Source organism: Balearica regulorum, chromosome 4 (assembly GCF_011004875.1).
Source record: "Balearica regulorum gibbericeps isolate bBalReg1 chromosome 4, bBalReg1.pri, whole genome shotgun sequence".
Lineage (NCBI taxonomy): Eukaryota > Metazoa > Chordata > Aves > Gruiformes > Gruidae > Balearica > Balearica regulorum.
Genome location: NC_046187.1, coordinates 81,761,430 through 81,785,036, shown reverse-complemented (window position 1 = coordinate 81,785,036; position 23,607 = coordinate 81,761,430). Strand labels below are relative to the sequence as shown.

Below are 23,607 nucleotides of genomic sequence, written 5' to 3'. Positions count from 1 at the left end.
CTGACAGAGCAGCCGTGCTCTCCGACAGGCGGATCACAGAACTTCCGAAATTGCTGTTGGAGGTAGACCAGAAAATATTTGGCAAGTCCGGGAGCATGATTCAGGGTCAGAATGTGCGTGTGAGTAAGTGCACACGCGCGTCCATCTCCCTCTTGCCTCTCCACCGACTGCTGTCCCCAGATGAGATCGGTGTCATGTTATTTAACTGCTTAATTACTCTGGCTTAGTTATCCAGGCACTGTTGGGTTAGTAGCAGTTCATATGGAAGAGAAATTAAAAATCCTGTCTTAAATAACGGGGTACAAAGTGGAATTTAGCGCGAAGAGCCTGCAGGGAGGTGCAGGAAGCATCAGCAGAGCTTTGCGGCTGCGGCAGAGCTCAGGGGCTTCGCAGGGCTTTCCCAGCCTCGCCAGAGCGCGGAACGTGGCTTTCCGTCCCCGATAGTCCTGTCTCCGTCACTGTGCAGCTCTGCGTTTGCACCCGAGCTGTCAGAGTCCTCTGCAGTCGGGAAGGCGAATCCTTGCCCTGGTTTCTCTTTCCTGCTTTAACAACGTTCTTCATTCCGGCTTCTGCCACGTGAGCTTCAGTCTGGCGTTGCCTTTGCTGAGTGTGCGGAGGGCTGAGGAAGAGGAGGAAGCGGTGAGCACCCCGGTCCCTTGGGGTCCTCCGCCTTGCCTGCCCGGCCGTGCTCCGCTCCTGAGCGGGACTGGACTTGGGGCTCACCCCCAGCTCGTCCTCCTGGTACTCCCCCCTCACCCCTGAATGCTTTGGGGCAATAACCATCCTTCTGCACCAAGCTTGACGGGGTTTTACCAGTGTTCTTGCTTTAAAAGAAACAGCTTTTTCTAGAGGGATGCTGAGAAACCATCCGAGATGGGAGGAGCTCCGCAGGGGCCTGCCCTGGGCAGCCTCCCTGCTCACAGCCCATTGCCCGGGGCTCAGGGCAGCTTCGCCCTGCCTGTAGCTCTGCTGCCTGCTCAGCTGCCCTGCCTGCTCCCAGCCCGGAGCCACGGTGCTGCCGGACCTTCCTGCACCCGAGAAGGTGGGATCCAGCATCATCTGCCGTCTGGCCATGAGGCAGAGTGCGGCCCAGGACATCGGGCTCCATGGACGGGGACTCGGTCAGTAAATCCTGGTTCTGCTCTGCATCCCCTTCACCTCTGCCCGTGGCTGCCTGGCCACTCCTGTGCCTGGCCCTTCCCTTGGGGACACCGGAACATCTCGGATAAAACCAGGTACGTGCTGCAGCGGCCCCAGGAGCAGGAGCTGTGGGAACTGCTTAATTGGGAATTTCAAGGGGAAAAAATACATCCTTTTCCCCCAGGGTGGTGTGAAAAAAAAACCCAAGAAAAATGATGTAAAACCCCCTCAAACACGATTACAGAATGAGTTGTCACTGGTTTTCTGAACGCTGCTCCCCAAACTGCCCGGTGCTGCGCTTCAGTTCGTCCTGTGCCTATCGGTGCTGCGCCTGGGGCTCATCTCGGAGCTGCCAGTGATTAAAATGGCCACGTGCTGCCTGCCCCATCCCCTTGGCCGCGACGCTGCCGCCGGCCGCCTGCAGACGTGGTGGCTTGAGTGAAATCCAGGGAGCTTTTCCAACAGCCTTTCCTCGGCCCTTGCAGGATTGTTCCCGGCTCTGGGCAGCGCCTGCGCCTCGCGTGGAGCTCGGGTTGGTGTTTGAGGGTTTTACAAAAGAACCGGCGCTCGCAGGGCTGACATGGCCGAGTCTGTTGGTGCAGCGCGATGGGGACGGGGATGCTCCTGCTGAGCCGGAGACGGACAGACGAGGGACCTCGTGCTAAATATCGCAGGGACACACGGGGAGCGAAGGGGACGGAGCTGCGGGAAGGGGATAGGGATGTCCCGTCCCCGTGGCTGAGCCACGCTGCCTCCTGCGCGAGCCTTCGGTTTTCATCTCACGGATAATTACACTTCACCCAAACGCGATTACGCTGCTGCTGCTTCCGGAGGGTTTCTGCTTCGGTGGCCGATCCCTGTGCTGTCACCACAGCCGGTGGTTTTCGGTGCGGTGGGTTTGTGCCTTGGCAGGAGGAGCGAGAAATGGGTTTAGATAAAGCTAAAGAGGGTAAAAAAAAGAGAAGAGGGGGGAGCAGGGCGAGGGGTCCCGGCGTGGCGGGGAGGGAGGGAGCTTGCTGGGAAACCCAGGGGTAAAAATAACCTCCCCGAAATAGCCGTGGCCGGGCCGGGGCCGTGGCCGTCCCCACCTGTCACCGCGGCTGGTCACGGCTGGGACAAACCCAGAGAATTCCTCCCCTCCCCCAGCTGGGGAAACTGAGGCAGGGGCAGGCGCAGCGGGACGCTCCCCACGCACCCACGGGTGCTGCCAGCACGGGATGGGCCGGTGCCGTGGGACCCCTGCGTGGGGGGGGTTGGCGTGTGCCCGGCTCTCGTGGGGTGCCGTAGGGTTCACCCTGTGTGTAGCTCAGCCCCCCCCCCCCCCCCGCGACCCCCCTTTTCCCACCCTGGGGGTAGCGTTGGCCCCCAGGCCTGGCCCTGGCGTCACGGTGAGGGGCTGGGGCCGCACCCGGGGGGTCTCCGGCCCCTTCCCGGCCCTGCCCCCGCCGTGGGCCGAACCCCATTTGGGGTCTGGGGGGGGGGATGTGTGCGCGTTTTATGGGCTGCCGTGCCCCGTCCCCCCTTGCTGCGGGGGAGCAGAGCCCCCTTCCCTGCCCCGCTTGGGGTGCTTGGACCCCAGCACCCCCCTCCCGCGGGGTCTCCCCTTGCTGCGGGGGGGTGGGGGGTGCTGCCAGCCCCCCCAGGGCCGTGCGGGGGGGGGGGGGGGGGGGGGTCGCTTCCCTCCCTGCTCCGCCTGCGGGGCCGCATCCAGCCCGGGGCCGCATCCAGCCCGGGGCCGCAGCCGTTCCCCTTTAAGAGAGGCGGGAACCGGGCGGGGGCGGCGGGTACCGGGGAGGGGGGGGGGGGGCGCAGCGGGGCGGCGGGAGGCGGCCGGGCCGGGCCGGGGCGATGCTCCGTGTCTTCATCCTCCACGCGGAAAACGTCCGCACGGCGGACACGGACATCAGCGATGCCTACTGCTCCGCCAGCTTCGGAGGTGCGGGGGCTTTGCGGCGGGGGGGGCGGTTTGCACCGGGGGGGGGGGGGGTGTGCAGTGGGGGGGAGGTTGCCCCGGGCTCTGCCCCCGCGGCGGCTGAAAGCGGGGGGGGGGGGGGTGTGGGGTGTGTGTGTCACATCGCCAGCGCCCCCCCATCCATCCCCTGGGCCCCCCTCATCTGATGTGCCCCCCCCCCCCAGACGATGTGCATTGTCACGCGGCTCCCCCCCCCCCGTGGGTCCCGTTGCCGCGTCCGCCCACGCCCACGTCCCCCCCCCCGCCCCCCCAGCCGGGAGCGGGTGCTTGGGGACCCTCCCGTCCCCCCGCCCCCCCCCCAGGCTCCCTCCTTGCCGGGGGGGGACATAGCTGAGCGGTGACAGCACCCGCGCCCGCCCGGGCTATTTCTGGCCTCTGCGCCGCTCGGGGGGGGGGGGGCGGGACGCCGCATCCCTTCCCCGTGACCCCCGTGGGCGAGGGGGGGGGGGCAAGGCCGCCCCACGCCACGTCCCACAGGTGCACGGGACCGGTTGGGTGTTGGGGACCGGCCGGACACCCCCTGCGCCCCCCCCCCCCCCAGCCACGTCCGTCGCCCGGGGGAGCTTTCCTGCTGCGGGGGTTTATTTTTGCCCCCCCCGGCATCGCAGCAGGCCGCGTTCGGCTGCACCCCACGCTTGAGCCATCGCTCTGCCGTGTCTGGGGCTGGGCAGGGTGGGGGGGCCGTGCTGGGCCCCCCCAGGTCCCCTGTCCCTGGGTGGTGACAGGGGTGACACGGCCATGGGGAAGCATCCTGTGAGCTCCGCACCCATCCGGTGCCAGCCTGGCCCCCGAATCCCCCCGGGAGAAACGAGGCAGCGTGTGACATGTCGCAGCTTGTTTGCATCACTCCGGGCATCCTTGGGATGAAAAAGCATCTTTTTGGGGCTGGCAGAGCAGGGTGCGAGGGGCAGGAGGAGCGGGGCCGTGTGTCGGCACGCAGCCTCGCCTCCCGCAGTCCTGCCTGCCTCTGCAGCGGGGGGCCCTGTCCCACTGTCACGGTGTCCCCGTCGCGGGGAGCCCCTCACCTCCTGGGCCTGAGCAGCAGCTTCCTCCTGCCCCTACGCCCCGTCCTCGCCAGCCGGCAGCACGCAGGGGCTGTGACAAGGGGTCGGGGAAGGGGGTGGCAGGGGGTCGGGGGCCGGGAGTGGGAGCTGGCTGCGCCTCGCCCTGCAGATGGGTTTGGGGTGAGAGCCCAGCCGGGGGGCTCCAATGCTGCAGGGTGCTCGGGGTGCCCCCCCCCCAGCAGCAGGACCTCTCCGTGGCCCCCGTGCAGACGCGTCCCCAGTGCTGTGGTGTCCCTGGGTTTGGGATCAACCCGGCTCGCACCATCCCTGAGGTGCTGATGCTCCGTGTCCCTGTGCTGTGTCACCCCTGGGGTCCTGGTGCTCCAGCGTCACCGGGGTCCTGTGCACGTGGGCACCCCCCATGTCCTGCTGCTCCAGCATCCCCGGTGGTGTTTCATCTGCTCGGGCACCCCTGGGTCCAGGCACTTGGTCACCCCAAACTTGCAGCGCCCCTGGGTCCCTGTGCTCTTGCACCCTTGGGCCTTGCAGCATCCCTGAATCCCGGTGATTTCCCGTGCCCAGGGCTTGCAGCATCCCTGGGGCCCAGTGCTCGGGCACCCGCAGGGCTTGCAGCACCCCGAGCTCCCAGCATCCCTGGTCCTGGTGATTTACTATCCCCAGGGCCTCCCTAGGGCCCAGTGATTTATTCACCATCCCCGGGGCTTGCAGCATCCCTGGATCCTGGTGCTGGGGCATTCTCAGGGCTTGCAGCATCCCCAGATCCTGGTGATTTATTTATCGTTCCTGGGGCTCACAGCATTCCCGGATCCCAGTGCCGGGGCATCCTCGAGGTTTGCAGCATCCCTGGGTCGTGATCATTTAATTTACCATCTCTGGGGCTTGCAGCATCCCCGGATCCTGCTGCTGAGGCATCCTCGGGGCTCGCAGCATCCCCAGATCCCAGTGATTTATTTATCATCCTTGGGGTTCACAACATCCCCGGATCCTGCTGCTGAGGCATCCTCGGGGCTCGCAGCATCCCCAGATCCCAGTGATTTATTTATCATCCTTGGGGTTCACAACATCCCCGGATCCTGATGCTGAGGCATCCTCGGGGCTCGCAGCATCCCCAAATCCCAGTGATTTATTTATCATCCTTGGGGTTCACAACATCCCCGGATCCTGCTGCTGAGGCATCCTCGGGGCTCGCAGCATCCCCAAATCCCAGTGATTTATTTATCATCCTTGGGGTTCACAACATCCCTGGATCCTGCTGCTGAGGCATCCTCGGGTCTTGCAGCATCCCTGAATCCCTGTGATTCATTTACCGTCTCTGCAGCTCGCAGCATCCCTGGATCCTGGTGCTGGGGGCATCCCCGGAGCTGGCAGCACCCCTGGGGCCCGGTGATTTATTTACCATCCCCGGAGCTCGCAGCACCCCCGGGGCTCGGGTGGTTGGTACCCCCACGGTTCCCAGCATCCCGGGTCTTGCAACCTCCGGAGCTGCCGCGCCGAGGCGCATCGTGTCGCCTCCCGGGCACCTCCTCCGTCCGCCGGGGAGGGCCGAAACGGGGGGGGGGTGTGTGTGTGTGTGTCCGGGGGGGGGTGGTGGCCGGATCCTGCCCCGATCCGAGCCCGATTTGGCTTCACCGTGCTCCGCTCCATCGCCCAGCCATGCTGCGTTGCTTGCTCCAACGAGCCAGCCACCTCCCCAACTTGGAGAAAGGGGACAAACAAAGCGACCCGGTGGCCAGCTTGACTTTCCGAGGTGAGGGGACCCCCAAATCTGGGCTGGGGTGGGTAGGATTTATTACTTTGCCAGATTCTTGTCTGCTTTTGCAGCCCCTCTCAGCAAAGCCCGGCTTCTGCGGGACGCCCGGCCAGGACGTACGTCCTGGCCGGGCGTCCCGCAGAAGCCGGGCTTTGCTAAGCTCTATCCTTGTCCTAAATCCTTGCAAAATTCACCCCCTGCACCCCGCTACTGCACCCTCCATCCCCACCCTCTGATGCATCCCCGTGCCGTGCTCAAGCGCGTTGACACCGCTGTCTCCGAGGGTCCCTGAGGGTGGGCTGTAAATTTTATCCCTCTTCCTCCGTGATTTTGTGGGTGCGCAGGGTCGCGGGGGGGGGGGGGGGGACGGTGAGAAATGCCGTTGCCTCGGTGGTAGCGGGGATTTTTCCCTTGGAGGGGGGGACGGGACTTGGGGATGGTCATTTAGTGCTGTCACCCAGTGTCACGGCATCTAAAAGTGATGGGGTGTCGGGGTGAGCCCCGGCAAAAAGCAGGACCCAGCTTTGCTGCAACGTGCTGCACCCTTGGGTGCTCTCAGTCGCTTTCGTGCTTGGCTCTTATTAAGGGGTTTTTTTTAATTACTAATATGAGATTGATAAGAATAACCCCTTATCTAGGGGGTTATTCCGTTGCTGTGGGTACCGGAGGATGGAGGTCCCGGGAGGGGAGCGGCTGCCTTTGCACCTCGAAAGCGTTCGCTGGAGGATGTAGCTTTTTTTTTTTTGGCAGCAGTTTCCTGTCGGTGGAAAATGTCCATTTTTAGAAAAAAAAAAAAATAAGGAAAGGGATGAGTGGCTTCTGACCTGGCCTTTCCTGTGCTGCGTGGGGTGGGTGGGGGGAACGGTGCTGCTGCCGGCCCCCGCCAGCTCCGGGACCCCGCATGTGGGTGCTGGGTGCTCACCCAGGGTGGGCTCCTTCCATCCGCCGCTGAGACGGAAAGCAGCAATCACCGGCCAAATCATTACCCCGGGAGCGCGGGGGGAATTCCAGGGCTCTGCGTCCCGTGAAGACGAGGCGTAAGCCGGAGACGTGCCGTAAATCCGGGGTGTCTGTGTCTCCCCGGCTGGGTGACGTTGTCCAGACGTGCCGTGCCAGGGCGATGGTGGCTCTGCCTCCCCCGCCTCGGCTCCAGCTGGTTCAGCTCGGGGTCAGAGACTCTTGATGTGAAATAGGAAAATATTAACGCAGCGATGCTAAAACTATTTAAAAAAAAAAAAAAAAAAGAATATTTTGAGTGAGCAGCCAGCCCCGTGTGCCATATCCCCGGCTTGGGGTACCTATATGTATCTATATATCTCTCTATATCTCGCTATATCTATATCTCTCTCTCTCGTGGCTCTGCGGGGCGCCTGGCGGGTGTCCCCTGGGCTTTGAGTCACCGCTATTGTTCAGCTCTTCCTTTTCCTCTTCCCCCCCTGTCCCTCCCGTGACGCGGCCCCTCGGGGTCCGGCGGGCACTTGGCCGGTGTTCGGTGTGACCGAGGGTCGTGGGTTCGGGGGGCGGCTGGAGGGGGGGTGTCCCCAGGCAGGGCTGGAGCCCCCCGGCACCGCGGCTCCTCCGGCCGTTGGCTTTGGGCTGCCTTTAACTGCCGCTGCCCGACTCCGCTCCCCGGGACAGCTGGAGTCCCGTCCCTGGGGAGCAGGTGACAGCATCCCCAGCCCCATCTTTCGGGGGTGTCAGTGGGCCAGCCCCCCCTTTTCCAGTGTGCAAGCATCCACCTGGTGCCACGGGGGTCTGGGTCCCGTCTGGGACCGTACCGATGTTCGGATGGAGGGAGGACGCTGTCTGGGCCCCCTGCGGCGCCTTCCAGCCCACCCCCCCGGCAGCCTTTGGGAGCCCCCTCTCTGCCCTGCTCGTGGGGAAACTGAGGCACGACACACCGAGGTGACTTGCCTGGGGTTTTCCAGCCGGGCTCTGGCAGGGCTGGGACTCAAAGTGCGGCCCCGGTGCCCGTCCGTGCACACCGTGGCCCAGCGTGCGTGCAAGGAGCGGGGCCCGATCCTGCTCCTGGGAGCTGCGGGTGTCGCTGGAGGCCCCGAACCCCACCTGCACGTGGGGCACGGAGCTTAATTTTGGGGTCTTGCCCCGCGTTTTCGGGGAGAAGCTGGTCTGACCCGTGCGCGTTACTCCCTGCAGGGGTGAAGAAGAAGACTAAAGTCATCAAGAACAACGTGAACCCCGTATGGAACGAGGTGAGCGTGTCCCCGTCCCCGCGGGGAGCAGCCTGGGCACGGAGGGTGCCGTGGGACTCGGGTGCGAGCCCAGCGGGGTGCCCCAAGCACAGGGGGCTTGTGGGGCCCTGGGGGTGCCCCAGGGCTGCCGCCCCATAGAGGGTTTGGGGACGGTCCCCATCACGGGCAGCTTCAGATCCCGGATCCCCAGCACGGGGCAGAGGAGTGAGCTGGCTCCGCTCCGCTCCAGCCTCTTCCCCTTTCATCGAGATCTTATCAGGGCTGAGCACGCACGTTAAAAGGAGCTCTTTAAAAATATTGCAGCTCGAGGGGAAAACAAGTGTGGTTTACTCATCAACCTGTCCCAGGGGAGGATGTTTTTTTCCAGCATCTTCTTCCTTCTAACACTGATCTGTGCTTTCATGGGTCAAAATTTAAAAAAAGAAAAAAAAAAAAAAGAAAAAAAGGGAAAAAAAAAGAAAAAAAAAGAAAAAAAAAAAGGTGTTTTGGTGAGCAAAAGAGCTGTTTTGGTGCAGAAACGCTGTGTGCCAGCTCCCGTGGTTTTCTCCTTCACGTTTAATCCATGACGAGGGGACGTCGTCCCAGGGCACGCTGCTTCTGCGGGTCCCGTGTTTCGGTTCTCCGCCTCCAAGAGCCCCCGGCGGTGCCGTAGCCGACTGACACCGGTGTGAGCATCGCGGCTGATCCTGCTCCTCTCTCCTCCCCCCCAGGGCTTTGAGTGGGACCTGAAGGGAGCTCCCCTGGACTCGGGCGCCGAGCTCACCGTCGTCGTGAAAGACCATGAGACCGTGGGGAGAAACAGGTAGGAGAAGCGTCGGGTGCCGGGTGTGAGCCCCCCCGCCCCGCTCCCGTCACCAGCACAGCCCGTGCACGCCCAGGGCTTTGCACGACGGGGCCGGGGTGGGTGGCGAGAGGTTCTGGGTGCTCGCAGGGCTCCGGGCGTTGCTCCCCGGTGCTGGCTGCCCTCCGCAGCGGGGGCGGCTGGTGGGAGGCGAGAGCCGCATTTCTGGGCTGCTTCGCTCCACGGCCGGGGAGAAAAAAACCAACCTTTGAGGGCAGGGAGCACACAGGGACCCTTGTGCCAGCCGCCTCCCCCGGGCCGCCGCACCAGCACGGCCGCCCGCCCCGGGAACGACATGGCGCCACGAGGCCCCGGTGATGGGCACTTGGCCGGGGAGCTGTGAGATGACGGCCAAGCTCCTTTCCCGAATGCGCTTCGCCGGCCGAGCTGGGAAGGGCGGTGTTTGCAAAACAAATGACCTGAGGCGGCTTCCTTTCTCACGGCAGCGCCCGTGCCCCCCGTTCCCGGTGCCCCCAATTCCCGGTGCCCCTTGCTCCCGGTGCCCCTTGCTCCCGGTGCCCCCCTCTCCGGGACAGCGGAGGTTTCCCCAGGGGGTCGGGGTCTCCCTCCTCGCAGCGGCTGCGTCAGGAAGGAAGGCGAGAGCAGACGGCGATGCCGCCTCCAGCCCCGGGACACCCAGCCCGGCCACTTCCCCCCCTGCCTGGCAACCCACGTCTGCGTGCGGGGCTCCTCCAGCCGGGATCGCTGCTCGCACAGGGGAAAAAAAATAGGAAGTCATTTATTTTTGGGCAGCGGAGGGTGGGAACCCGCTGCCCTGCTCCGGCTGGGATGGGAAGGACGGCCCCAGCGTGAAGGATCCCATTTCCAGGGCTGGAGACGATGCTGGACTTGCTCTTGGGCCAGAGGCCAAGGGAGGTGGAAATTGGGTCCGGTACAGCTCAGTGGCGTCGTGTGTCTCTATAAATAGCGAGGGGAAGGTGGGAGAGGGGTGCTGGCCCCCGGCGCAGGGACATTTCATCTGCCGGCGTGGGGAGCAGCCGCTCTGCCACGACCTGCAGGGACCGTGGCGCTCTCATGAGTGGTCCCCTCTTCATCACGAAGATGATGGTGGGTTTTTGCTCTTCCTTCCCTTGGGAGAAAATACCAGCCTGCCCGTCCACACGGGTGCTGCAAAGGGCGAACGAGGCAATTAACAGTGACAAGCAATTAATGCCCCGTCTCAGCTGCTCTTGCTGTCTGAAGTTTCAAAATCATGTCATGGTCTGGGTGGGCAGGGACCTCCCAGCCCACCCAGTGCCACCCCTGCCATGGGCAGGGACACCCTCCACTAGCCCAGGTTGCCCAAAGCCCCATCCAACCTGGCCTTGAACCCTGCCAGGGAGCCAGGGGCAGCCACAGCTTCTCTGGGCACCCTGGGCCAGGGCCTCAGCACCCTCACAGGGAAGGATTTCTGCCTCCCATCCCATCTCCATCTCCCCTCCTGCAGCTTCAGGCCATTCCCCTTGGCCTGTCACTCCCTGCCCTTGTCACCAGTCCCTCTCCAGCTTTCCTGGAGCCCCTGTAGGGACTGGAAGGGGCTCTAAGGTCTCCCCGCAGCCTTCTCTTCTCCAGGCTGAACCACCCCAACTCTCTCAGCCTGAGGTCTCCATAGCAGAGGTGCTCCAGCCCCTGGATCATCTCCGTGGCCTCCTCTGGACTCGCTCCAACAGCTTCTTGTTGTCCTGGGGACCCCCGAGCTGGACGCAGCACTGCAGGGGGGTCTCCCCAGAGCGGAGCAGAGGGGCAGAATCCCCTCCCTTAACCTGCTGGTCACGCTGCTGGACACGCAGCCCAGGACACGGGTGGCTTTCTGGGCTGCCAGCGCACATCGATGGGTCATGTTGAGCTTCTCATCCCCCAACACCCCCAAGTCCTTCTCCTCAGGGCTGCTCTCCATCCCTTCCCTGCCCAGCTGTAGTTGTGCTTGGGATTGCCCTCACCCACGTGCAGGACCTTGCCCTTGGCCTTGTTGAACTCCTCCAATCCGCCCAGGTCCCTCTGGACGGCATCCCTTCCCTCTGGCATATCAACTGCACCACTCAGCGTGGTGTCATCTGCAGACTTGCTGAGGGTGTGCTCAGTCCCACTGTGTACATCCGCGATGAAGATATTCAATATATTGGTCCCAGTACAGACCCTTGAGGAACACCACTCATTTCTGGTTTACACTTGGGTACTGAGCTGTTGACTGTAACTCTTTGGACACCATCACCCAGCCGATTCCTTATCCATCTAACAGTCCATCCATCAAACCCAGATCTCTAATTTAGAGCTATGAATGTTGTTGAAGACCATACCAAAGGCCTTACAGAAGTCCAGGTAGATGACATCCATAGCTCTTCCTTTGTCCACTGATACAGTCACTCCATCATAGAAGGCCACCAGATTAGCCAGACACAATTTGCCCATGCTGAAGGCACGTTGGCTGTCTCTAATCACCTCCCTGCCTTCCGTACGTCTTGACATTTCTTCCAGGAGGATCTGCCCCATGGTCTCATCATGCTGTTGGGGCAGGACAAAGCAGTTTGAGGGATTTTCTGGCTCTGGGTGGGGAGAAGCTGGGCAGCACCACCGGACCTGCTTCCCAGCCAGCCCTGGTCCGAGGGGGAACCGGCGCTGCTGGCCGGGGCAGGAGGTGGCATGGGGCAGGAAGATGCTGAAACTCGATAGGGGAAAATCGGTTTTATGGTGGTTTGAAGTCCACCTGGAGCCTGGTGGCACACAGACACTGGCCTCAGCTGCCAGCTCTTATCTCACCCACCTCCAGTGAAACCCCCAACCCCTTGTGTCTCCGTTTTCTCTGTCAGCAAAGAAAAATCCATCAGCACTTTGGTTTATGGCTCCTGGTTCCTCAGCGGGGAGTTTTAGGTGCTTTTCCTTGATAAAAAGGGGACAAATTCCCCAGAGGTGCTCACCCCGGTTGTCTCACCTGGGCTGGGTCTGAGTCACCCGACGCCTGTTCCCGTCCTCCCCGACGGGGATGCTGGCGGCTGTCCCCCCCACTGCTGCCCTCCGGCCCGGTCGCTGGTGCTCAGGTTTGCACCGGCCGCGGGCCCTTGGCCGCTTCCCCTGCCGACACCCTCCTTGCTCTTCGCCCCCAGGTTTTTGGGAGAAGCCCGAGTGCCCCTGCGAGATGTCCTGTCCTCCCCCAGCCTGGCGGCCTCCTACAACCTCCCCTTGCTGGACACCAAGAAGCAGAGCACTGGGGTGAGTCCCTGCGCGGGGACCAGTACGAGCACTGCCCCTGCCAGCTCCGCTCCCAGTTGGTCACCAGTTGTCCCATCCTGGGCTCGTGGGCTTTGAAATTTGCCTTTCAAGGAGCAGAATCAGTGGCTCGGGGAAGGGGGGGGGCAGCAGGAACCCGCTCAGCCCGTGCTCCTGTGCCGTGCTGGGGGACTCACCTCCCCGCATCCCGCGTGTCCCCCTCTCCTCCTCACCTTGGAGCCTGGGGAGGCCTTTGCTGGGGACACCCCGGTGCTTTGCTGGGACACCCTGGTGTTTTGCTGGGGACACCCCAGTGCTTTGCTGGGACACCCCGATGCTTTGCTGGGACACCCCGATGCTTTGCTGGGACACCCCGGCGCTTTGCTGGGGACCTCGGCGCTTTGCTGGGGACACCCCGGTGCTTTGCTGGGACACCCCGGTGCTTTGCTGGGGACACCTCGGCGCTTTGCTGGGGACACCCCGGTGCTTTGCTGGGACACCCCGGTGCTTTGCTGGGACACCCCAGTGCTTTGCTGGGGACACGCCAGCAGCAGATGGGTCAAACCCCTTTGCAAGGCGGGTGCTGCAGGAGCTGTAGCCCTGCGGTGGGCTCTGTGGGGAGCACCGGGAACGTCCCTCGCAGCCAGTTTGATCTTGCATCTCCCTTTCCACAGCTCCTCTCTGCCCAGCTCCCCCCAGCTCTGCCTCAGCATCTCCCTCCCTCCCGCTCCCTTCCCGGCAGATGCAGCGTCCGGCCTCGGCTCAGCCCGGCCTGGGGCTGCCGTCTAGTGGGACGGGGACTGGGTGGTCACCCCGCTGGGACCCCGCATGTCCCTGGTGCCCCCGTGGGCCCTGGGACACCTCTCCCTGTCGTCCCTCTTCCCTGCCCCTTTTTCCTGGCATTTGCTGCGTCGCTGCCACTTTTTCGGCTGCATCCCCCACGCCTGGGCAGGACACCGTGGGTGGCATCTGGCACCGAGGCTCAGGCCCCAGGGAGCATTTCTGGACTCCTGTATAATGAATATTTCCTTTTTTTTCCAGGCTTTCCTCATCCTGCAAGTGTCCTACATCCCCCCTCCGGGAGCTGTCCCCCTCTTTCCCCCTCCAGCCCCCCCTGAGCCGGCACCTGCTGCTGCTGAGCCCGACACAGTCACCGGTAACCAGAAACCTTCATGTGCAGCACCGGGAGGGACGTGTCCCCCCGTGGCATCACATTCTCCCCAGCTAGACCCCTCACCCTACAGTCCCACCACGCCTGGTCCCACCTTGCCCACATCCTCCATCTCCTTTCTTGCCCCACGCAGAGACGGCCGGAGAGGAGGACACGGAGGATCAGGCGGCGACGGGGGATGAGACGGAGCCCTCCTCCTCCTCGGGGCCACCGGGGTCCGAGCCCCCCTCGCTGCCCCGCAAGCCCCCCGTGCACCACGTCCAGGGGGTGAAGCGGAGGAGGAGCTCACCCAAAAAGCCTCTATCCAACAAGCCGCAGGACTTCCAGGTGAGATGAGGCTGGTGGGGATGAGCCGCTCTCCTGAACCCACCTCCCCACCCTGACCCTATGGGGGGGTTCATCACCTGAGAGGTGCCCCCCGAGGTGCCCATCCCAGGGTAGGAGCAACCCCAGTGACCCACTGCCCTGTCCTCCCTCCCATCCCAGATCAGGGTGAGAGTCATCGAGGGTCGGCAGCTCCCCGGGGTCAACATCAGGCCCGTGGTGAAGGTGACGGCCGCCGGGCAGACCAAGAGGACCAGGATACGCAAAGGCAACAGCCCCTTCTTTGACGAGGTGAGGGGTCTCTGCCCCGCGTGTGCCCGGGGGTGTCAGGGAAGGCTCGGGTTGGGGTCTGAGTGATGGAAGCCCCGGTGCAGCCCAGAGGCGGGGATGTGGCGATGGGGACTTCAACGGGAGAGAAGCTCCGATGGCAGCGGGGAGCCCTTTGGCAGGTCCAGCATCCCCTGCCTTCGTGCAGGGCTCATCTTGGTCACCTTCCTGAGGTGACTCACGTGTCCCAGAGGTGCCGGTGCCATCCCGGTGGCGTGTCCCGGGCAGGGGTGTGCAACGCGGCCAGGTGCACAGGATGGGTACGCTCAGGCAGCCGCAGGTGCTTGTCCCCAGCCCCGTCCCCACGGTGATGCTCCAAGGCTGCTTTTTGGGCTGTCCCCAAAGCCTGCTCCAACCTGCCCCCGGGCTTTAGCTGGAGACCCCCAGGAGAGCGGGTCTGGGGGTGCTTTTTGTCAACCAGCCCAGAAAAAGCAAACCGGAGGATGTTGCTCGTTGGGGTGCACCAACGCCCCTTTGGGAGGCCGTTGCTATTAACGGGGTGAGGTCCCTCCGAACAGGGTGGGGGGGAGAGGCTCCAGCCTGCGGAGTCAGGGGCATGGGAGAGGCTGGGGCAGAGGCCTCCACCTTGCACCCTCACCCCTCTTTCCTACAGACCTTCTTCTTCAACGTCTTCGAGTCGCCGGCGGAGTTGTTCGACGTGCCCATCTTCATCACGGTGAGCTGCAGCATGCGTCATCCCTGCCCCCCCCGGGGGGCTGGGGCGATGCTCAGGGCCACCGTCCCGTCCCCCTCCCCACCGCGCCCAGGAAAATGTCCCCATTTCCCAGGAGGGCACACGGGGGTCCTCCACCCTGGGGGGGTTTGGGCTGGATTTACCATTTTTCCTTATTTTCATTCCACAGGTGGTGGACTCCCGGTCTTTCCGGATGGACTCAGTGATCGGGGAGTTTCGGGTAAGGACACCCTCCCTCCTCTCCCCCCCTGTGTTTTCCGCCACGCTGACCCGCGGGGTGAACGCTGGCATTTCTTTTTCCTTTTATCACACAGATGGACGTCGAGACCATTTACTCCGAGCCAAGTGAGCCCAGCGGGTGGCCGGGGTCCGGGCCAGGGTCACCTCCTGTGGCTGGAGGGGAGGTGGCTCTAGGAGCCCCTTTTTTTGGGCCAAACTTCGGGGAGACACACACAGACATTACAGCTGTCCCATATATCAACCCAGACGTGTCCCGACATCCATCATCACCAACCGTTGCTCTTCCCTTGCCCAAGACGTGTGTCCTTGGAGGATTTCAAATCCTCGTGCCGCCAGCTCGCTGGCAGAAAGCCCCACCAGCGCAGCCCAGCTCACTCTCTTTTGTCTTGAGTCTGGTTCATTATTTTATCTTTTATCTTTTATTTTATCTCAAACAAGATAAAATAATGCTCATAAAAAATTTCCTACCCTGATCACTGCAGCAAAAAGCTCACTAATTTTAGCTATAAAGAGTTAAGAACTACGAGGCAAATCCCTTAATTACATGCTTTAATTTTTGGTCAGCCCTGAACTGGTCAGGCAGTCGAACTAGATGATCATTGTAGGTCCCTTCCACCTGAAATAGTCTTCCTTTTCCCTTTTCCCATTTTCCTTTTTCCTTTTTCCTTTTTTCCTTTTCCTTTTCCTTTTTTTCCTCTCTCCTTTCTCCTCTCCTTTCTCCTCTCCTTTCTCCTCTCCTTTCTTTTCCTCTCCTTTCTCCTGTCCCCTCTCCTTTCTCCTTTCCTTCCCTTTTTCTTCCCCTTCTCTATATTCTCTATTCTCTCCTATAGAAAATGTAACATTTATTATGAACCCGTCTCGGTCTCTTGTCTCCCCTAGAACACGCTTTCCTCAGGAAGTGGCTGTTGCTCTCGGACCCGGAGGACTTCTCAGCGGGGGCCAAGGGCTACCTGAAGGTCAGCCTGTTCGTGCTGGGGCCTGGAGATGAAGCTCCTGTGAGTATCGCCCCCGCCGCGATGGGGGGGACCTTCCGACGTGGTGCTCCACTGCTCTGGGCCATCAAACCCCACGCCTGTTCCCAGGGAAGCTGCAGCTTTGATCTTCCTCCATTTTGGGGGCAAGGTGCTGGATTTTGGGGTTTTGCTGCTTGTTTCAGGACTTTTGGGAAGCTCGGTGGTGTTTTCCTCTTGTCCTGTTGTCCTGCAGCTGGAGAAGAAGGAAGTCTCCGAAGACAAGGAAGACATTGAGGGCAACCTGCTGCGCCCCACCGGGGTCACCCTGAGAGGGGCTCACTTCTGCCTGAAGATCTTCAAAGCCGAAGACTTGCCCCAAAGTAAGTGTTTCCTCGCCGGGCTGGAGGGCGCCGGATCCGGCCCTTGGCACTGCGGCGGGTTGCAACGTGCCGGTGAGGAGCGAGGGCGTGGATAAGGAAACTTTATCCAAGGCCTCGGTCCAAAGACCTCGCAGATATCAGTCAGTCGTAACGTACTGGGAGATAAGTCTGTTACTGGTGGTGCAAACTGGTTTTACCCTCCTGCTCCTCCCCACCTGGCTCAATGGAGACGCGCAGCCCGGCTGGTGGGACAGCCTGCCCGGAGAGCCACCCGGGCGCCACGTGCTTCCATGAGCTTTCAGCGTCTCCTTCTCCTCCCAGTGGATGATGCCGTCATGGACAACGTCAGGCAGATCTTCGGTTTCGAGAGCAACAAGAAGAACCTGGTCGATCCCTTCGTTGAAGTCAGTTTTGCGGGCAAGACGGTGAGCGGGGCAGCCCCCCCTGGTCCCGCGGCTGGGACAGCAGCCGTGCACCGGGAAAATCGGTTCCCAGCATAGGGAAAATTTGGTCCTTTGCTTTGCTGGAGCGTTTGCAAAGGTCCCGTCAGTCCTTGTCACGCCCCGTCGTGTTTCCCCCGGCATCGCACTGTCCTGCAGCCTGGCTGATGTGCTGAGCGGAGCCACCCGGCTGCTCCGGAGTAATTTCTTCGCTGGGCTCTTCGTGGTGCTGTTGCACTACGAACGGGGATGGAGAGGCTGAGCTCCCGGGGAAGGGGATGGTGCAGCAGCCGATGGTTGTGCTGCTCTTCTTGGCGCTGCCTGAAGTCAGTGGCTGCTGTCCCCACACCACTGAACGTCCCCCCATGACCAGCCAAGGTGTGGAGGTGACTCCGGTGGCTTTGCAGAGCCCCATCCCGCTCCCTTTGCTGCCGGGTCCCCTCCGGTGCCTTCGCTGAGCAATACGCCCACGAGCCGCCGCTCGTCTTTCGATCCGCAGCAGCACTGACGGGCTGGAAGTTCCCTCTGCCCGTAAATCTTCCCCTGGGGACGGTGCCCGGGGGAACAGAGGGTTGGGACATTGCTCTGAGCAACCACAGCGGGAAGGGGGTGAGTTTCTGGTGGTCCCATGGTGGGGGACGAGATCCCCAAGCAGCCCGTATCTTCCTCTGCCTCCCACACAGAGGGGGTTACCCACGCCGTGCAGAGCCCCACCGGGCCACCTGCTGAATGTTGTCCGTATTTTGGGGAATCTGGGAGTTTCCAGCCCCCTGGACGTGGCGTGCGGCAGCCCTGCTTTGCTGCAAGCGCTGGGGTGGCGCTGACTTCTTGTCCCCATCTCGCACCTCCAGCTCTACTCGAGGATCCTGGAGAAGAACGCCAACCCGCAGTGGAACCAGTGCCTGACGCTGCCGGCGATGGTGAGTGTGGGTGCCCACCACGGCCCCCCACCTGCCCGACCCTACCGCTGCTCACCGCTCCTCTCCCTGCCTCTTTTCCCAGTTCCCTTCCATGTGTGAGAAGTTGAGGATCCGGGTGACCGACTGGTGAGCGGGGAGGGGGCTCACCGGGGCAGCTGCCTGAGCTGGAGGAGTGGGACGGACAGGGGGAGACCCCACGGGCAACACCCCCGACCCGGGGTCCACGGCACGACGGCATCACGGGTTGTGTTGCAGGGACCGTCTGACGCACAACGATATCATCGGCACAGCCTACCTCTGCATGTCCAAGATCTCGGCCCCCGGCGGGGAGCTGGAGGGTAAGGGGGGGCAGCAGGACGGGATTTGGGGTGCATGGCCGCGGAGGAGCACTGCATGCTCGTGGCTGGAGGTTGGTGTTGGCTTGGAGGATGTCACAGCCGTGATGGTCCCTGCTGAGTCGCCGGTGCTGGAGGTGCCGGGGGTTGCTCCGTCCTCTGGTCTGTTTTCTGGCTGGACCTGGCCCCTCCTGGTTCATGGTTTCAAAGTTCTTCAGGTCCTCCCAGGGGTGTTGGGATGGCGGCAGGGCCGTGGTGTGCCCCAGGTTTGGTTGCCTCTTCTCGTTGCTGCGGTCCCCTGCGTGGTTGGTGACGGGCAGTGGTGTCATGGGTGCTGGAAGATGCCACGTCCCACCAGTGGTGCCTCTGCTGGTGGCTCCTCCTTGGAGGGCGTTTAGGGGCTGTCATGGGGTGGGAGGGGGGTTCGGGTCCCGCTTGCGCGTTTCAAGTCCCAGGGGCTTTCCAAATTAAAGGACCACCGTGGAGGTGCTCGCAGGGGTCGGTTGGGTGACAGTGGCTGTGTCACCTGTGCTGAGCGGGAGGGCAGGGAGCTGGGACACACGTACGGGGCTGCCGAGAGCAGAGACTGCCCTAACCTGCACGAGCATCTCCTGCTGCTGACGAGCTCTGGTGGCATCTGCAACCCCGTTGGGACTCTCCTTGCCCCGCTCCCGTTGCTTTGTGCAGCTCTGAGACTCTGGGGTGCCCTGCAACCCCCCGCCTCACCATGAGCATCCCCACGAGCATCCCCACGCCGTGGGGGCGCGGGACGGGGCTGGCAGCAGCCGCCGGGGCTCGAGCCCGATGCAAAGCTGCAGCCATGCGTCCCGCAGCCCGCACCCCCCCGCGCTGCCCGGCCGTGCATGCTGGCGTGGAGTTGGGGTGCAGCACTGGTCTCCACCGCGGTGCCTGTGTGTTCAGCCCCCCTTGTCCCCAGCTGAAGTGCAGCTCCGGGGCCAGTCTGGAGAGACAGAGAGAGGGGCCGGGGGGAGGGAGGAAGAGGAGGCTGCGAGGGGTCTGCCTGGCACTGGCACACCCCACCCCACCGCTAAAACCTGCTGCGTCCCGAGGGGACCGCGGCTCCATCCAGCTTTTGCGACACGCGGAGCATCCTTCAGGGATGCTCAAATCCTCGTGTTTCACACCAATCCTGCAGCCTCTGGAAGGGCGATAGGGTGATGTAACGACCCCCCCCCGCCCTTTCTCTCTCTGTCTCTCTAGTGTCTGCCGGTACCAAAAGCCTATGAGAGCATCCATCCTCATTTCCTGTAACCCTCCGTCCTTCCTCCTCCCTCTTTTTCCAGCCCTTCCTAACCTCTCTCCATTTCTTTGTGCCTCAGATGAGTTTCCTGCTCTCGCCAAGCCTCTGAAAGCCGCAGACCGTACGTCCCCTTAGCCTCTCGGTTTGCGATCGCCGCTTGGTAATCCTTTTGCCGGCTCAGCCGCCATCAGGGCGGGAGCCGGGGGAGCGTTGGCTGTGTCGTGCCCGGACAACCCGGTGGGAGAAGGGGACGGCTCCAGCGTGGCCTCCCCTGCCCTGCGGGAGCGGGGAAAGGGCTCCACTGCCCTTCCCCTCGGTGGTTTTGGGGTGTCCCTGTCGGGCAGCAATGTCAGCGTGGTCGAGCGTGTGCTGTGTGCCGAGCCAGATGTGCGCAGGGAGCTCAGAGCGGGACCCTGCAAACGATTTCTGCCCTTTCGCTGCTCCCTCTGCTCGAGGTTTCGTAAAAATGAGCCTTTCTCTTCTGAGTGCTCTCTTGCTGCCTTAAGGGGAGCACGGGGCCAGCTCCTTGGCTAGTTAAATCCCCTACGCTGGTTCACACCAGCAAAGCGATGCTCTCCTTTTCTGGAGACCCTTCCTGGGACTGGGAAGCTCTGTGCCCCCCCGCACAGCCTCACACCTGCCTTGTCTTTCTCCTACACGAAGGTAAGCGGTCATAGGACTCAAAGGGGTTGAAAAACTGCAGTATTTTGGTGGCCTTCAGACGCATGCGTGTGGTCCCCGTGGTCCTGCAGCGAAGCCCCGCGGGACGCGTCCCCGAGGTGCCTTCGGGACTCTCTAATGGCTCTTTTCCCCCGCGGTCCCCAGCGGACGACGGGCTCGGGTTCCTGCCGACCTTCGGTCCCTGCTATATCAACCTCTACGGCAGCCCCCGGGAGTTCACCGGCTTCCCCGACCCTTACGAGACGCTCAATTTGGGAAAGGTGACGTCGGCTTCTTTCCAGCACAACCTCAAATAAACCACGATCCCTCCTTGCCAAAAGAAAGCTGCTATTAACCCAAACCGGCTTTGTTATCAGGAGCCTGCACCGCGTTTTCTCTCTCCCTGGCTGTTCCCGCTGGCTAAACACCTCCTGGTCTTGCTCTGCTGCCCAACTGCTCCCTGCCTTGGAAGCGCTTGCAGAAATACTTTGCCTGATCTCGCTCCTCTGCGGTGAAGCCCACTGAAAGCAAAGGCAGAGCTTGCCTGCGGGGATGGGGCACCGGGGTCCTGACGCCTGTCTCTGGTCTACCCCAAGGGCGAGGGAGTCGCGTATCGCGGCAGGATGCTGGTGGAGCTGGAGACCAAGCTGGTGGAGCACGTGGAGCAGAAGGTGGAGGACATTTCCGCGGATGACATCCTACGGGTGGAGGTAACGGGGTCTCCATGGGGTATCCAAGCCCGTGGGCTCTGGGGTCGGCCCTCCGGCAACACGGCACGTGCGGCACTAGGGAAGGGGTGCAGGTGTTGGTCCTGGTTGGGTGATGCCTTGTGGGCGGTGGAGTGGTTGGTGAGCTCCTGGAGGATGTCTCCAGCTACGTTTCCATCCCAAGGTGTCCAACTTGCTCTGTCTGAGCTGCTGCATGGTAGTGAGAAGATCATGGTGAACGTGGAGGGGTGGAACGTTTACCTCAACTCAGGCACTATCGCAGATGTCCTTCTTTTGCTTGTTTCTTTGGGTCTAAACTGCATTTTTTATGGAAAGTTCTAGCCTTCTCCTTTGTTTTTTCTAAATCTCTCGCCCAACATTCCCGTGCTGCAGCGTATGCTTTTCTTCCCTGCAATAAACTTTTCCATCTTGGGGCCCTCGCCAAGCTGGTGTGTGCCGGGGTAGCAGAGGGTCTGTGTGTAGGAGAGCGGTGTTGGCGTCTCCTCTATGGACATGGTCCTGTGCCTGTTGCAGAAGTACCTGCGCCGTCGGAAGTACTCCCTCTTTGCTGCCTTCTACTCAGCCACCATGCTCCAAGACGTGGATGATGCCATCCAGTTTGAGGTCAGCATCGGCAACTACGGCAACAAATTTGACAACACCTGCCTGCCCTTGGCCTCCACCACGCAGTACAGCCGGGCCGTCTTTGATGGTGAGCAACACGGGGGTGACCGTGCACTGGGATGGGCTGCCCAGGGAGGGAGTGCAGTCTCCGTCCTTGGAGATACTCAAAACCCAACTGGACATGGTCCTGGACAACCTGCTCAAGGTGACCCTGCTTGAGCAGGGGGTTGGACCAGATGACCTCCAGAGCTCCTTGACCACCTCAACCATGGTGTGAGAGAGGAATATGTGACTGGGGAGAATTGAGGAAGCCTGGACTACTTGTAGCTCTGTGCTGACTCAGAGTGGTTTTTGGGCAGCCCTGGGTGCTAACAGTGCCCATTGTTCTTCAGGGAAGAGCTGGTGCTTTGGGGTGGCCTTTCCCTGGCTCCTGTGGGGCTCTTGCTCTGGTGTGAGATGTCCTCACCCCACCAGGGTTGTTCTGCTGGTTTCTGCCCTCACTGCTCTGCAGGAGCTGCTGCAGCCATGGAGGTTGATGCTTGTCCCTTTGGACCTTGGTGTGCATTGTTCTGTTGCACATGGGTTTGGGGAACATAATCCCCATCCTCCTGCCCCAAAAAAGCCCCAGAGATGGGCTTCTGCCCAAGGCCAAACGCTGCCCGGCTCCCCTTAGCTCAGCTCTGCTCCTGAGGAGTGGGGTCCCCCATCATCCCAATATCGGGAGCTCACCAGCGTGCTGTGCCCTCCAGGTTGTCAGTATTACTACCTGCCCTGGGGCAACGTGAAGCCCGTGGTGGTATTGTCATCCTACTGGGAGGATATCAGCTATCGGACTGATGCCCAAAACCTTCTCCACCATGCAGCAGACAGGCTGGTGAGTGCCGCGGTGGCAAGGAGCATTGTCCACCTCCTTTCTGCATCCTGCCTTGGGGGGGACAGGGAGGGGACAGAGGCCATCTTCAGGCTGGGCCAGGTATGGGGTTTGATGACTCTTGTGCAGAGCCCTGGTGGGACCCAGGCTGGAGTTTCTGATCATGGGGAGCACTTGTTGGGAGGGTCTTGGACGTGGGGTGGAGCGGGGTGCCAGGGGTCCCCCCGCTGTGCAGCTCCTCTTCCCCACCTTGCAGGAAGCAAACCTGGAGAAGGTCCACCTTGCTCTCAAGGCCAACTGCTCGCCGAGTGAGCTGGATGCCCTGGGTGCCCAGCTGATGGATGACATCATCGCCGACTGCAGGTATTTTCTGCCAGTTTTGACTGTGAGCCTTTTCATGCCGTTTATTGCAAGAGCACTTATTTATCTTGGAAGGGACAACTTCTGCTTTTTTTTTTTCCCTTTTTTTTTTTTTCTCTCTGAAAAATGCTGGTCATTTGCTAATGTTTGCTTCAAAGGTTGCTGAGCCAAGGCATGGAGTTGAAAAGGTGACATTTAAGGCAAGTCATAAATTTCCAGCCTTCGTGCAAGGGCTGCAGCGTGGTTCACCTGAATGAGCGGCATTGTGTCGGGGGCAGGAGCCGGAGCCAGCCCAGCCCAGCCAGAAGGACGGTGGGGCTTGTGGGGTCAGGAGCCACCGGTGGGGCTTCCCAGTTGAGTCTTGCGTGCGTTGCGTAGGAGTTACCCGTGCAGAGCACCCAAAGGGGTTGTTCGGCTGCGTGTGGGTGTTGTGTGCCCGATGGCTGGACCGGGCGGACAGAGATGTTGCGGGGCTGGATGGCACAGCCATCCCGCCGTCCCCCGTGGGCGGCACCACCACTATCTGCTGCCGCTTTGCCTTTCTGAGCGCTCGGACATTCGTTCGGGGGAGGCTGGCAGGGTGCCACGGGCTTTCCCTCCATGTAGCCTGGGTTGTTTGGTTTTTTTTGGGCTGGATTGCGCTTTGTGGGGACGAGGACCCTCTCTGGGCAGCATCGCTGCGGTATGACCGTGGTGTTTTATCCCAAGGACAGCTCAGCCCTCAGGAAGGTGTTTCAGGGACTGACCTCACCAGGGTCTTTGGACCGTGGTTCCCCTTCAGGTATGCCCGTGAAGGTGATCTCTGAGTCCCGTCCCGTGCCCGACCACACGACTCTCCTTCAGCAGCTCCACGCCACCAATTTGGGGAAGGGCAACAGTGGGATCGCTGACGTGTTTTTAGCCCTGGCAAACCCTTGCTTGGAGGCACTGCGGGCACGGCGGGGGGTGCAGCCCCTCTGGACCCTCCTGTGACACCCGTGTGGGACCAGACACCTCCTTCCCTCGAGCAAGGAGATCTTGAATGAGCTGACCCTGCTCCGCAGACCTCCTGGAGGACACGCTTGAAAACCCGCGCACACGTACTTACAACCTCCCTATGTATTTGCTTTTGAGCCTCATAAAGGAGATGTGTTTCGCCCCCCGCGCCCGCTGGCTCTGCTGGGAAGGTCAGAGCCGACCGACGGGCTCTCGATAC

At 61.9% G+C, this 23,607-nt stretch overlaps 1 protein-coding gene across 4 annotated transcripts in view; it reads left to right on the top strand.

The window, feature by feature from the left end:
- The first annotated feature begins 2,953 nt into the window (after positions 1-2,953).
- DYSF (dysferlin) overlaps positions 2,954-23,607 on the top strand; it is a 106,913-nt gene continuing 86,259 nt past the window's right edge. Inside the window, exons 1-22 of one of the 4 annotated variants that reach the window (XM_075752867.1) lie at positions 2,954-3,076; positions 8,045-8,100; positions 8,811-8,902; positions 12,043-12,148; positions 13,187-13,301; positions 13,450-13,643; positions 13,803-13,931; positions 14,581-14,643; positions 14,831-14,881; positions 14,976-15,006; positions 15,781-15,896; positions 16,108-16,234; positions 16,556-16,659; positions 17,526-17,594; positions 17,677-17,720; positions 17,850-17,932; positions 19,270-19,311; positions 20,016-20,131; positions 20,447-20,560; positions 21,092-21,269; positions 21,931-22,055; positions 22,309-22,415. In XM_075752867.1, coding sequence (XP_075608982.1) covers positions 2,989-3,076; positions 8,045-8,100; positions 8,811-8,902; positions 12,043-12,148; positions 13,187-13,301; positions 13,450-13,643; positions 13,803-13,931; positions 14,581-14,643; positions 14,831-14,881; positions 14,976-15,006; positions 15,781-15,896; positions 16,108-16,234; positions 16,556-16,659; positions 17,526-17,594; positions 17,677-17,720; positions 17,850-17,932; positions 19,270-19,311; positions 20,016-20,131; positions 20,447-20,560; positions 21,092-21,269; positions 21,931-22,055; positions 22,309-22,415 — 2,150 coding nt within the window. In that variant the 5' untranslated portion in view covers positions 2,954-2,988. Of the gene's footprint in view, positions 3,077-5,711; positions 5,885-8,044; positions 8,101-8,810; positions 8,903-12,042; positions 12,149-13,186; positions 13,302-13,449; positions 13,644-13,802; positions 13,932-14,580; positions 14,644-14,830; positions 14,882-14,975; positions 15,007-15,780; positions 15,897-16,107; positions 16,235-16,555; positions 16,660-17,525; positions 17,595-17,676; positions 17,721-17,849; positions 17,933-19,269; positions 19,312-20,015; positions 20,132-20,446; positions 20,561-21,091; positions 21,270-21,930; positions 22,056-22,308; positions 22,416-23,607 lie in introns of those variants that run through there. The other 3 variants (XM_075752868.1, XM_075752870.1, XM_075752869.1) reach the window with 3 other exon arrangements.